Raw genomic sequence first — 13,995 nt, 5'->3', positions numbered from 1 at the left:
CCAGAATATTAATAACAGAAAGAAACAACCCTTTTGTGTGAATGAGTGTAAATGGGGGAGGGAGTTTTTTTGGGTTGGTGCACTAATTGTAAGTGTATCTTGTGTTTTTTATGTTGATTTAATAAAAACAAAACAAAAAAACCATACCGATAATAAAAAAAACGATACCGATAATTTCCGATTTTACATTTTAAAGCATGTATTTCTAATCTCTACATATTAGTGTTGTCCTGATACCAATATTTTGGTACCGGTATTTTCCATTCTATTATTTTGTCAACATTATTAAGGACAAGTGGTGGAAAAGGAATTATTAATTTACTTGTTCATTTACTGTTAATATCTGCTTACTTTCTCTTTTAACATGTTCTATCTACACTTATGTTAAAATGTAATAATCATTTAGTCTTCTGTTGTTTGGATGCTTTACATTAGTTTTGGATGATACCACAAATTTGGGTATCAATCCGATACCAAGTCGTTACAGGATCATACATTGGTCATATTCAAAGTCTTCATGTGTCCAGGGACATATTTACTGAGTTTATAAACATAATATAATTTTTTTTAAATGAAAGAAGATGTTGTGATGTCAAAAAATATCATAATCATAATAGTATCGACTAGATACGCTACTATACTTGGTATAATACAGTGGATGTTAGGTGTAGATCCACCAATGGCGTTTGTTTACATTTTGACGCCGGTGAGCTACGGTGTGTGGTGAAGCATGTTTAGCTATTCCTCGTCCTGCAGGGATGATACTTGTAAGAAACGTACTTTATTTGTTGCAGTGGAGGCAAGGATTAGTGGTTTAGAAGTAGCTAAAACACTGCCGACTAGGGCAGGACATTAGCCGCTAGCTACGTAGCCATGTCTTAAACCACCTCTTCCGGTAGGCGTTTCAGTGTTATAACTTCAACTTTATCGTCATTTTTTAGGCCAAAATGCGTCTGTTCTCCCTTTTCTGTCTACACACTATTTCTGTTTGTAAATACTCCATGATTGTGCGCTGCCGAACATGCTCGTCTGCTCGTAAACCAGCAATGTCACGACGTGACGACAACGCGGGTGGGTGGCTGACCGGTACTTTTCAGAGGCGGTATAGTACCGAATATGATTCATTAGTATCGCGGTACTATACTAATACCGGTATACCGTATAAACCTAATACTTATATATAATTATATATATATATGTATGTATATATATATATATATATATATATATATATATATATATATATATATATATATATATATATATATATATATATATATATATATTATATGAGCCTATCTTAGCTGCATGTTTATTTTTTGTTACATATATACATGTGTAAATATATATACATATAAGTAGATGTATTAATATTATATACACATATGTGTATATATATGTGCCAGTAAAAAGTAATCTACTGGTCAAAAATGGCCCCAAAGTGGCAGTTTTGACACACCTGAGCGAAGCAGTTAAATATATTTCAAGCAACATATTACCAGTATTTATGATTTATGTCATGTTTGTTACAGTCAAAACCTCCACTTTGTTCTTGTAACCATTACAAGTTCTTGCGCGTCATCTTGACTGTCAGAGTGTCCCGAGTCGTCCTTCTCCTCGTATATTTTTCCAAATAGACTTTGGACATTCCCTGCCATAAAGTCAATAAATAGGATAACACCATCTAAAGTATGAGCCCTTGGCTTTGTGTGGCCCTAAACACAATGTCACCTGTGGCCCCACCTCAATCTCCAATATTACTTACTTATGATTATTAATATTGTTATGCTCCTAAAGGGCCCCCACCCCACTATAAAGCTAACATACATACACTACCGTTCAATAGTTTGGGGTCACATTGAAATGTCCTTATTTTTTAAGGAAAAGCACTGTACTTTTCAATGAAGATAACTTTAAACTAGTCTTAACTTTAAAGAAATACACTCTATACATTGCTAATGTGGTAAATGATTATTCTAGCTGCAAATGTCTGGTTTTTGGTGCAATATCTACATAGGTGTATAGAGGCCCATTTCCAGCAACTATCACTCCAGTGTTCTAATGGTACAATGTGTTTGCTCATTGGCTCAGAAGGCTAATTGATGATTAGAAAACCCTTGTGCAATCATGTTCACACATCTGAAAACAGTTTAGCTCGTTACAGAAGCTACAAAACTGACCTTCCTTTGAGCAGATTGAGTTTCTGGAGCATCACATTTGTGGGGTCAATTAAACGCTCAAAATGGCCAGAAAAAGAGAACTTTCATCTGAAACTCGACAGTCTATTCTTGTTCTTAGAAATGAAGGCTATTCCACAAAATTGTTTGGGTGACCCCAAACTTTTGAACGGTAGTGTACATACACACGGTCAGTATGTTTACATGTGCTAAAAGTTAAAAGCAGCTTTTTAAAACAAGTGTGTAGAGGTTGCCCTCTAGTGGGTTCTTCGGACCACCACATACAGCCAGGAGAGCCCGGAATTCAGTGTATAACACTGTTTTATTTTCATAAAATAGTGCAAGGCTTTTGCCTTTCAGCGAAATGTCTTTTTCTCCTGCGTCCGCTCAGCAGCACCTCCAACTCCATACGGTGTTGATGTGGAAATGGTTGCTTGGTCATTTTGTTGGGTGGCACCGGCGGGAAATGTTGACATGCAGAGTTTCAAGCACTCCTTATTCTCTAGCGGGTGACTTTTCAAATGATGCTACAAATTAGCAGTAATGCTACTTTCTGTAGCAATGCTTTTGCCGCATACTTGACATATTACGGTTGTCTGTTCAACATCTTCCCGCTTGAAGCCAAACCACCGCCAGACTATGTTTTTCTTGGGAATGAGTTCTTCTTCCTTCATTTGTTACCAGATTCGCACCTTCTTTCTCTCGTATTACCACTCGCACCGCATCGCTAACACCACAGCTAACGTTACCTATGCTGCTACCTCTCTGCTCCGCGAGGGCGTATGACGTTGCACGCGCGACAGTATGTGACGTATGTACGACGGTGCGCTTGTTTTATGTCTCTGTGAGAAGGAGAGACAAGAAAGAGTGAGAAACGCATGTAGTGTAATGCCCGCAGCTAAAAGCAACTGTGTGAGAATGTATACTCGAATATCACGATATAGTCATTTTCTATATCGCACAGAGACAAACCCGCGATATATCGAGTATATTCGATATATCGCCCAGACCTACTGTAAATATGTATATATTTTTGTTTATTATTTTACTATAAAGTCTTCTAAAAACATCTATAAATCACCAATATATATATATATATGTGTGTATGTACAGTATGTATGTATAGGTATATTTATGTATATGTATGTGTGTATATATATGTGTATGTATATACTGTATATGTAAATATGTATATATATAAATATATGTATGTATATATGTGTGTGTATATATGTATACATATATGTTAGTGTGTATGCATATGTATGTATGTATGCATATATATACTGTATATATATATATATATATATATATATATATATATATATATATATATATACACATTTCAATTAAAATGACTGCAGATTGTTAAGTATGCAAGTTGTTCTGTACTAAATATATGTAATTGCTAAATTTCCGTCTTCATATGTTTGCAGAGGCCAAGTGCACGGACAGTGCAGGACGCCCGGCCGGAGGCGCAAATGGCGTCAGTACGAGGTCAAGCGTTGACAACGATAATTCAAGCAAAGGTAGTACTCGTGTCATCGTCGCCACTCTAACCTAGACCACCAATGGGGGTGTGATATGATAGTGCCCTATAACACAGTACTACATGCTATTTGTACACATTAATATGTAGGAATGTCCAAATGTTAGGACACGCCCCCTATGGGCTTTGTTGAAAATGATTTGTAAGTTTTAGCATCATTAAACAAATGGTGAAGGACTTTCGGGCAATATTATAATATTGTGAGAGAAAAAAATATTTTATAATAATTGTGTAGAAATTGGTATGCCATTTTACCTGATTAAAGTAAAAACAATTTTTTTTTTTGTCACAAAATTGTGAGAAAATGTTTTGATAAAATAACTTTTAGGAATAATGTAAAATGTTCTTTTATTTTACAAGACACAGGAAATACACGGTGCACATACCCGTGTAAAAAAATATCCAAGGAGGGGAATCTTAAACGATGGTTTAGTGTGGCTGAAACGGGGCTTAGGCTAAATAATTATTCGTTTAAGGGGTTATCCAGCTTAATGTAGACCGGGCCTAAAACCCTGGGAGTTGTAGTCATAATGAAAATATATGTTTTTTGGTGAAAATGTGAACGAAAACTTCAAATATAACATGACAGTTTATTTATTTATTTCCTGCTTAAAGTAATCAACAAATAAGAAACTTTCCATCGGATTTAAATCCACAACTTTCAGGGTTTAAAAAAAAAATAATTAGTTGTACACCTGGACTTATTAGACATGTAAAGTAGGTGCTAACTTCTCTTATTTTGTCTCATTTCTTCTTCTTCAGGACAGCACTTTGTGGATAAACACAAGATGGAGCTTATCAAGAGAGTGAGCAACATTAGTGCCATTCTGGATCAACTCCTGGACAAGAAAGTCATCCAGGATGAAGTCTACGAAATGATCCTGAGGATGAACGTCAGGCAACAAAGGATGAGGGAAATCTACTTGCGGGCTCTCCAGTCCGGCAACAAGGCCAAGGACGTCTTCTTGGAAATCCTGGAGGAGGAGGAGCCTTACCTGGTGGCAGAACTCAGGCAGAACAAGTAGAGCCAGCTACCAGTTCCTGTGGTATTGCTAAGCAACGTCTTATCTGCTCTCTCTTTTAGAACCGATCTGTCTCTCCTCTGATCATTTTATACAGCGACTAACTACAGTAGTACTTCAACTCACGAGCTCAAATGTTTCTACCATCCAGATTCCAAACAACGGAATCTTAAATCAGCGTCGCCCAGTGAAATTAACTTAAACCAAATTCATCTGTGTTTGGTCCTCGTGAAATTCCAACATCTAACACGCCTTTTAAAAAAGAAAACCAACTTTTCGCTAATAATTATTGTATGAGAACCAAAACAATAGTAGTTTTGTGAATGTAAAATTGTACATTATCACTTGGGCTTCACTTGACTGATGTGGACTTTGGACTGCTGTGGACTTTGGACTGCTTCTCCACAGTGTAACAATGGACAATTGGTATTGTTCGTGTTGCACACCTACGTATTTAGGTGACGGATCGCAGAGGTCAAAGGCAACAAGAAGTGATATGTATGTCTGCCTGGGGCCCGGCGAGCAAGGCACGAACGTTCCCACTTCCGGTAGTCGGGGGGCAGGATTGTGTCGATCTCTAGACAGTACCTACTTCAAAAAGTGGAGGCTCGTAACTCAAAAGAGCTGAGAGAGCTTGTATATTAGAATATTGGTAAGTTGAAGTACTACTGTACTACTAATGCTAGATAGAAACGGGTATTTATCGCTCTTTTTAGAACTTCTACTTTCGTGTTTTATGCGCCACTTTCTTTAACACGGAGTCTTAAAGTGTTTTAATCTTGCCTGTCAACCTTACCGTTTTTGCTGGGAAATCCTGTTTTTGTCCTTCATTCCGTTCCCATTTCCTTACTTCAGGGATGCCAACTGCTGCATGGGTCAGCTGGAGAGGGTCAGAACCATGTATAGCGAGAGTAAGGTCAACTGGGTTTCCAAGTTGGTAGCAAACATGGCGCCCTGTAGTCACGTGAGGGGCTTTTGACCAATCATTCAGGAGATCCTCTGGCCATACTCACACGTTCACAGGTTGCTATGCTACCTTCTTTGAAACCACGTTGGCCATACTCTGGAGTGGATAGTGCAGTGGTTAGCAACACTTTCTTGTAACACAATGGACCTGACTGAAAGTCTGCCACATGTTTTTTAATTGATTTAACAGCTTTTTGTGATGAAAATGAAAATCCCTTATTTTTTACCATTTTCCAGAGAAATTTCCCATGTTTTGAAATGCAAATGTTGTCAGGGATGGCTTTAACTTGCATTGCTTTGCTTAATAATTACAATGATATTTCTTAACGCAGGGGTGTCAAAACTACGGCCCGACGTCTTCAAATTGGCTCGCGAGACGGAACCTTGCCCGCAGGGAGAATGCATTCATTTTAAAATTCTAAAATTTTAAAATGAATGTCAATGACCTTTAATTATGCACAGAATCCGCAGCATTTATTTATATGACCCAATGCTAACAACCTTCCCTAGTCATGTTGCAAAAAAAAATCCAACCAACACAAAACGTCAACAGACATGGTCACTGAACTTTGTGGATATTATTTTTAAAAAAAAGAAGTGCATTCACCATATAAAATTCAAAATTACAGCCATTACACACTTATCCATGTTTGACGCATTTTAGCTGCTTGATATTTCTGATTGATTGCAAAACTTTAAGGAGTTTGTCACGGATGTAAACAAGGTCGCAGTCGAACTTTCACATACTCTCAATGTCCATTTATATTAATTACATATCCATTATATTACTATTATATATACACATATAAGTGTATAGGCTATATACTGTATGTATAGGGTATATATATATATATATATATATATATGTATAGAGAGAGAGAGCCTATACACACACACACACACACACACACACATGTATGTATATATATATGTGTGTGAATGGGTGAATGTGGAAATACTGTCAAAGCGCTTTGAGTACCTTGAAGGTAGAAAAGCGCTATACAAGTATAACCCATTTATCATATATATATATATATATATAGAGAGAGAGAGAGAAAGAGAGAGAACCTATACACACACACATATATATGTATATATATATATATATATATATATATATATATATATATATATATATATATATATATATATATATATATATATATATAATTTTTTTTCGCACAATGCAACCCCCAAGTCAAAAAGTTTGGACACCCCTGTGTTAACGCATTTACACCTTACTTAATTCTCTGCCAGATGCAACAAATCCTTTTTGCACGTACGAAAAATTGTACTTTTATAGTTCCTAATGTGGGAGTTGGCTACAACTATCAGGTATTACTGGTTGCATGTGAATCTGTCCATTAAAATGATTCTTTGTGACCTTAAAGGGGCCCTATCGTTGCTGTGCATTTGGGATCTGCGTAAGTCCCGGAGATTTGAAATCAATGCGTGGAGGCATTGCGGAGATATTTATAAAAACAATCTTGCCTTCCTTCCTTCCTGCTTCCTCCAAATGGTCCGATTGGAATATGCACAATTAGTGATGTCACCCACTGGGAAGATCGTCAGCGGATTATCCGTATATGGTGTAAATCTACCCAAACTTTAGTTTAGGCGCCGACCAGTGTTTTTCAACCTTTTTGGAGCCAAGGCACATTTTTGTTCATTGAAAAAATGCGGAGGCACACCAACAGCAGAAAACATTAAAAACGTAAACTCAGTAGTGGATATTGACAGTAAAAAGTCATTCTCGCAATTGTTGGATATGAATTCAAACCATAACCAACCATGCATCACTATAGCTCTTATCTCAAAGTAGGTGTACTGTCACCACCTGTCACATCACGCCGTGACTTATTTGGAGTTTTTTGCTGTTTTCCTGTGTGTAGTGTCTTGCACTCCTATTTTGGTGGCTTTTTCTGTTTTGTTGGTATTTTCCTGTAGCAGTTTCTTGTCTTTTTTGAGCGCCATTCCCCGCACCTGCTATGTTTTAGCAATCAAGAGTATTTCAGTTGTGCAGACGCTATCCTTCTGTGTGTGGAAATTGTTGATTGTCATGTCATGTACTGATGTACTTTGTGGATGCTGTCTGCTCCACACGCTGTAAGTCTTTGCTGTCGTCCAGCATTCTGTTTTTGTTTACTTTGTAGCCATTTCAGTTTCATTTTCCATAGCCATCCCTAAGCTTCAATGCCTTTTTTAGGGGCACTCGCCTTTTTTTAATTTTTGGTTTAAGCATTAGATACGACGTTTACAAAGCAATTAGCTCCCTGCTGCAACCAACTGATATGGAAGAGTATTACACGGTTACTTTTCCGAGCTCTAGACAGCACAGACACTCAACAACGGCACTTTATTTGCAGATTATTATTACTGGTTTGCATAAAATATCTTTAACCCAAATAGGTGAAATTGCATAATCTCCCACGGCACACCAGACTGTATCTCATGGCACAGTGGTTGAAAAACACTTTAGACCAGTGTTTTTCAACCTTTTTTGCGCCAAGGCACCTTTTTTTAATTTAAAAACATCCCACTACAGAAAATGTTAACAAATGACACTCAGTAGCGTATGTTGACCATATATGACGCAATTATTCGATATGAATTGAAACCATAACCACTAATGCACCTCTAATTCTCAAAGTAGACCTACACAGCAATTAGCTACCTGCTGCCACCTACTGATATGGAAGAGTATTACATGGTCACTGCCAATCGCAAGATAGCACAGGCATTCAACAACGGCACATTTCTTGCGGATTAGAATTATTGGTTTGCAAAAAATAGTTTTTAGGTCAATTAGGTGAAATTGCATATTTTCCCACGGCACACCAGACTATATCTCACGGCACACCAGTGTGCGTGCCACGGCACAGTGGTTAAAAAACACTGGTTTAGACGACTCGAAGAAAAAAAATGATATTATTGGTTGTACTACACAACACAGGACACTATTGAAACCTCCAGTCTCGTCTGAAGAAGTAAGAACTCTTTTGTTTTGCGGCAATGTGAACTGTGAAGTGTATGCCAAGAAGATTCCTGCTCCACCCGCAAACTTTCACAAAAAGATGGATTTTCCAAAAAACTAGTTTTAATGGCGGGCTCGGTGACTACTATCTACGGCAATGAAACGGTAAGTAATAACAGTAGGTTAGAAATGTGGGAATGATACGTTAGCAATGTTAGCTTGCGTTGTGTAGCTAGCTTAGCCTTCTAATGTAAGACAATAGCGCCACCGTTCTTTATGCTTTAGCAATAAGTAGCTCACAACATCCAAAAACCTCCATCAAGGTTTTATATACACACTGTAAGCATATATGTAATGTAGTAACATTCATAAAAACATGTAATATTCACGCATTTTGCTCATTTTAAGCAAATGGATGCATCACGTTTGTTTTTCCTTTCAACAACAACAACACGTAATCATAGCAGACTTGATGAGGGACAACAAAGACTACTTTGGGACAAATGATGATCCAGAAACGTATATTTTTGAGCCTGAATATAAGGAGAATTATCTACAAGTTTTAGAAGCTAAATAGATGCAGCTTTAGTGAAACACTAAGCATCATGTAGCAGTATTGCTACGTGCTAAACAAGATAAACAAACTATCAACATAATAAAACAATCACTTACTGTTCAATGTCTGCTGTCACTGGGATGCTTATATCTTTCAGCACAAGACCTGCGTTCCCCGTTTAGATTATCATCATAATCCTCAGGTAAAAAATGCTGGGAGCAGACGATTGTCACGTCTTCTTCTCAATGTCTTCCGGATCTAAGTTGAATTTTAAAGTTGACCAACTTGTCGATTTATGTCCACAACCTTCTACTATCCAGGTGAGACGCATGATTTATAATCTAGAATTAACTTTCACCAACTCAGAGGCGATGCAGCAGTAGCAGCCCAAATAGCTACATACGCTAGCTCTCAGTGATTAATGCTTATTTATACTGCCGCTTATACTAAAAAATAGTTCCTTTTATTGTAGTAGATACCAATATGCCCTTTTTCACCGAAAAGTTCAGGGACGTTCAGGGTGCCACGTACCTAGCTAAAAACTCAGAAAGATTCCTGAAGAGCTAAATAACTTAACATAATATTAATTTCATCCTGTCATGACGTTCAATGTGTATGTACATTCATTTTTCAATTGGAAAATTAAAACCAATACGAACAGAATCTGCCCTATGCGTGTTGTGGCGGTTGTCCTGGACTGCAGTGTACACTTCCATCCACTAGGTGTATTTTCACCAGACTGTCTGGTGAACTGCAGTATGTCAATAAATTATCGTTAAATGTGAAAAAAACAAAGTTTATGATTTTTGTAAAAGGAAAAGGGAGGAAACGATCAAACTGTCAATAGATGGAATTGATATTGAAAGGGTTTCTGAACTTAGATTTTTAGGAGTGATACTGGATGACGGTCTGACATGGAAATCTCATATTGCACATGTACGGAAAAAGATGTCTAAGAGTATTTTTATATTAAACAAGTCAAATATGTGTTAGATTACAGGGCAATGCGTATATTGTATTGTGCACTTATAGGCCTACTGAAATGCGATTTTCTTATTTAAACGGGGATAGCAGGTCCATTCTATGTGTCATAATTGATCATTTCGCGATATTGCCATATTTTTGCTGAAAGGATTTAGTAGAGAACATCGACGATAAAGTTCGCAACTTTTGGTCGCTGATAAAAAAGCCTTGCCTGTACCGGAAGTAGCAGACGATATGCGCGTGACGTCACAGGTTGTGGAGCTTCTCACATCTGCACATTGTTTACAATCATGGCCAGCAGCAGCGAGAGCGATTCGGACCGAGAAAGCGACGATTACCCCTTTAATTTGAGCGAGGATGAAATATTTGCGGATGAGGAAAGTGAGAGTGAAGGATCAGAGGGAAGTGGGAGCGATTCAGATAGGGAAGATGCTGTGAGAGGCGGGTGGAACCTGATATTCAGCTGGGAATGACTACAACAGTAAATAAACACAAGACATATATATACTCTATTAGCCACAACACAACCAGGCTATATTTAATATGCCGCAAATTAATCCGCATAAGAAACACCTCCACCCTCCCATCCATATAACCCACCAATACAAATCAAACACCCGCACAACACACTCAATCCCACAGCCCAAAGTACTGTTCACCTCCGTAAAGTTCATACAGCACATATATTTCCCCAAAGTTACGTACGTGACATGCACATAGCGGCACGCACGTACGGGCAAGCGATCAAATGTTTGGAAGCCAAAGCTGGGTACTCACGGTACCGCGTCTGCCAGAGGTGTGGACTCGAGTCACATGACTTGGACTCGAGTCAGACTCGAGTCATGAATTTGATGACTTTAGACTCGACTTGACAAAATGTAAAGAGACTTGCAACTCGACTTAGACTTTAACATCAATGACTTGTGACTTCACTTGGACTTGAGCCTTTTGACTTGACATGACTTGCTACTTTCCCCAAAACCTAAAGCTTAAAAAGTTATTTGGGAGCGCTCCGTAGCTTTCATTTTGTACGTGTCTGTCTATCAGCGTGTGTGCTGCGTGTCAGCGTGTGTGCTGTCAGTACAACAGCCAATCAAATTAGATCTACATTGTTTTCATCACACAGCATTCAGCCAATCAAATTGCAGGACAACCAATGAACAAGAGTTGTCAAACAACGCGCCAGTGAGAAAGATTTATACCAAAGTTGGTTTCGTTCGGGTATAAAAACTACGACTTGGTCAACAAAAAACGAATTGCCATATGCAAATTACGCAGTTCGAATATAGACGAGACGCAACAACTTCCAACTTCGTTCGACATTTGAAGTTGCACAAAGAAGGGTAAGTTTTGAATGTAAGATAACGTTTATTGGCTAAGTAACATGACTTTTATTTGCGGTGTAGTTAAATCAGTGAGGTTGTAAACTCACTGCTAACGTTATAACCATAGACATCTTATAAGTAAACGCAGCATCGAGGGCTACTGCCTACTGGCGCAGACGAGACGCGGGGCCGCCATCTTGGAGTGGTGATCCACTCCACTCAGTGCAATTCATTTGGCAGGAGCAATGAACTGTCAGTGCATTTAATTCATTTTACCTCACTGAATACCACTGATTTTCACGCGCTTTTTTGTCATACGTGTAGCTATGATAAAGGACACATGTTTTATTATTCATAGTTTGCTTAAAGGTATGTGGGCTTGTATTAAGCCTCAGGGAGTTGAACGCCCCTGCCTTACATAGTTCCGGGTCACCCTTGGGCAAGGTGTAGGAACTAGTTACAATGCAATATGCCATGGAAATACAATGTTAACACTTTTGTACAAATAAGTACAGCTGCACTTGTTTTTGCAAATGTGTTTATTCTGTAAAGGAATGAGTTAAATGTTTAAAATTGTTTAAACTATTAAAATGACTGGTTAATAGTGCTATTGTGAATTGCATTGTCAGTACTATTTTTTTTCTTGCTATTTCAAATGCACTTGTTTTAATAAATAAATACAGCGTTTTAAAAGCATACACAATCTGTGTAAAAATATTAATCTGTGGTTAAAAGGACTTGAAAGGACTCGAAACTCAAAATGCAGGACTTGTGACTTGACTTGAGACTTTCCAGTCTTGACTTTGGACTTGACTCTGGACTTGCCTGTCTTGACTCGGGACTTGACTCGAGACTTCAGGGCAAAGACTTGAGACTTACTTGTGACTTGCAAAGCAATGACTTGGTCCCACCTCTGGCGTCTGCTATCCAACTCAAAGTCCTCCTGGTTGTGTTGCTGTAGCCAGCTGCTAATACACCGATCCCACCTACAGCTTTCTTCTTTGCTGTCTTCATTGTTCATTAAAAAAATTGCAAAAGATTCACCAACACAGATGTCCAGAATACTGTGGAATTTTGCGATGAAAACAGATGACTTAATAGCTGGCCACAATGCTGTCCCAATATGTCCGCACAATCCGTGACGTCACACGCTAACGTCATCATACCGAGACGTTTTCAGCAGAATATTTTGCGGGATATTTAAAATTGCACTTTACTAATCTAATGCCATATTGGCATGTGTTGCAATGTTAAGATTTCATCATTGATATATTAACTGTCAGACTGCGTGGTCGGTAGTAGTGGGTTTCAGTAGGCCTTTAAATGTATGTATGTCGCAGTGTCAAAAAAGTGTAAAATGTTGTTTTTTATTTGATGCCGATTCAAAAAAGGGACAAGCGGTAGAAAATGGATGGATGGCATAGTTTAAAATAATCTGCCTTTCATGGGAGGTTGCAGAATGTCGTTGATTGATTGATATCTATATTATTTATTTATTAATTGTTTTGACAATGAAATCAATGAATGCCAATGATGATGTTGATTAATTATTGGATGTTTTAGATTAATTGTGATTGACTGATTGTTTTCAGCTGCTCACGCTCCTACTGGTGAGCCACTTCCTCCTCCTATAATTAAGAAGACAGGACAGCTGGGTGCCCTTTGTCTGTCTATCATGTTGAAGGAGTGAGGAGTGAAACAGTTTGTTTACCGCTAAATAAGTTATTTTGATTATGTTGAAAGTCAAGCACGAAGAATGTTTTGTTTGTGAAAATAAATTTTGATCATTTGGAATCTCGACATATCTCCGCGAGTGCTTATTAAGGAATTTAGTGAGTCAAACACCTCCTCCTCAGGACTACTCTGCATTACTTTATTTTTATTTTTTCGAACCTTTTTTGAACGCAAGAGTAGCCGTAACAAGTAAACAAACTTCACTGAAGACCCAAAAGACCAACCACGATCGCTCTGCACCGATGACCGAAAGCAACCGGCGGGCCGTGAGTAAAATCAGCTGATGACGTCATGAATGAATGAATGAATGAACGCGCCGCTGCGCTGTATGGAATCATTCGAACGCTATGGAAAGGAAAGTTTCAGATTGTGGATGTGAAATCAATCAATCAATCAATCAATGTTTATTTATATAGCCCTAAATCACAAGTGTCTCAAAGGGCTGTACAAGCCACAACGACATCCTCGGTACAGAAATGCAATAAAACAGGATGTTGGAAGGACATTTAAGAATGAAATAAGTGGACATTAAACTGAGCTGTGTGATTATCTGGAATGATGTCTGGCACACCTGAGACGGCAGCTGAACACGACGACATGCTGAGAACGCGCATTGCTTCACGCAGAGGCAGACTGGGCGCGTGCACGAGGAGGCTAAATGAAATAAAGACTTTGATGACTGATGTTAGAAATGCTGATAAGGTCAAT

General features: G+C 38.2%; 1 protein-coding gene across 1 annotated transcript in view; it reads left to right on the top strand.

Annotated features, from left to right (window-relative positions):
* Nucleotides 1-6,787, top strand: part of LOC133636161 (apoptosis-associated speck-like protein containing a CARD) — a 12,568-nt gene extending 5,781 nt beyond the window's left edge. Inside the window, exons 2-3 of the mRNA XM_062029893.1 lie at nucleotides 3,614-3,706; nucleotides 4,489-6,787. Coding sequence (XP_061885877.1) covers nucleotides 3,614-3,706; nucleotides 4,489-4,751 — 356 coding nt within the window. The 3' untranslated portion in view covers nucleotides 4,752-6,787. The remainder of the gene's footprint in view (nucleotides 1-3,613; nucleotides 3,707-4,488) is intronic.
* The last annotated feature ends 7,208 nt before the right edge of the window (nucleotides 6,788-13,995 follow it).

The sequence above is a fragment of the Entelurus aequoreus genome, linkage group LG20, assembly GCF_033978785.1.
Source record: "Entelurus aequoreus isolate RoL-2023_Sb linkage group LG20, RoL_Eaeq_v1.1, whole genome shotgun sequence".
NCBI lineage: Eukaryota > Metazoa > Chordata > Actinopteri > Syngnathiformes > Syngnathidae > Entelurus > Entelurus aequoreus.
The sequence above is the reverse complement of the archived record's forward strand: the minus strand, read 5'-3'. Positions and strand labels throughout refer to the sequence as shown.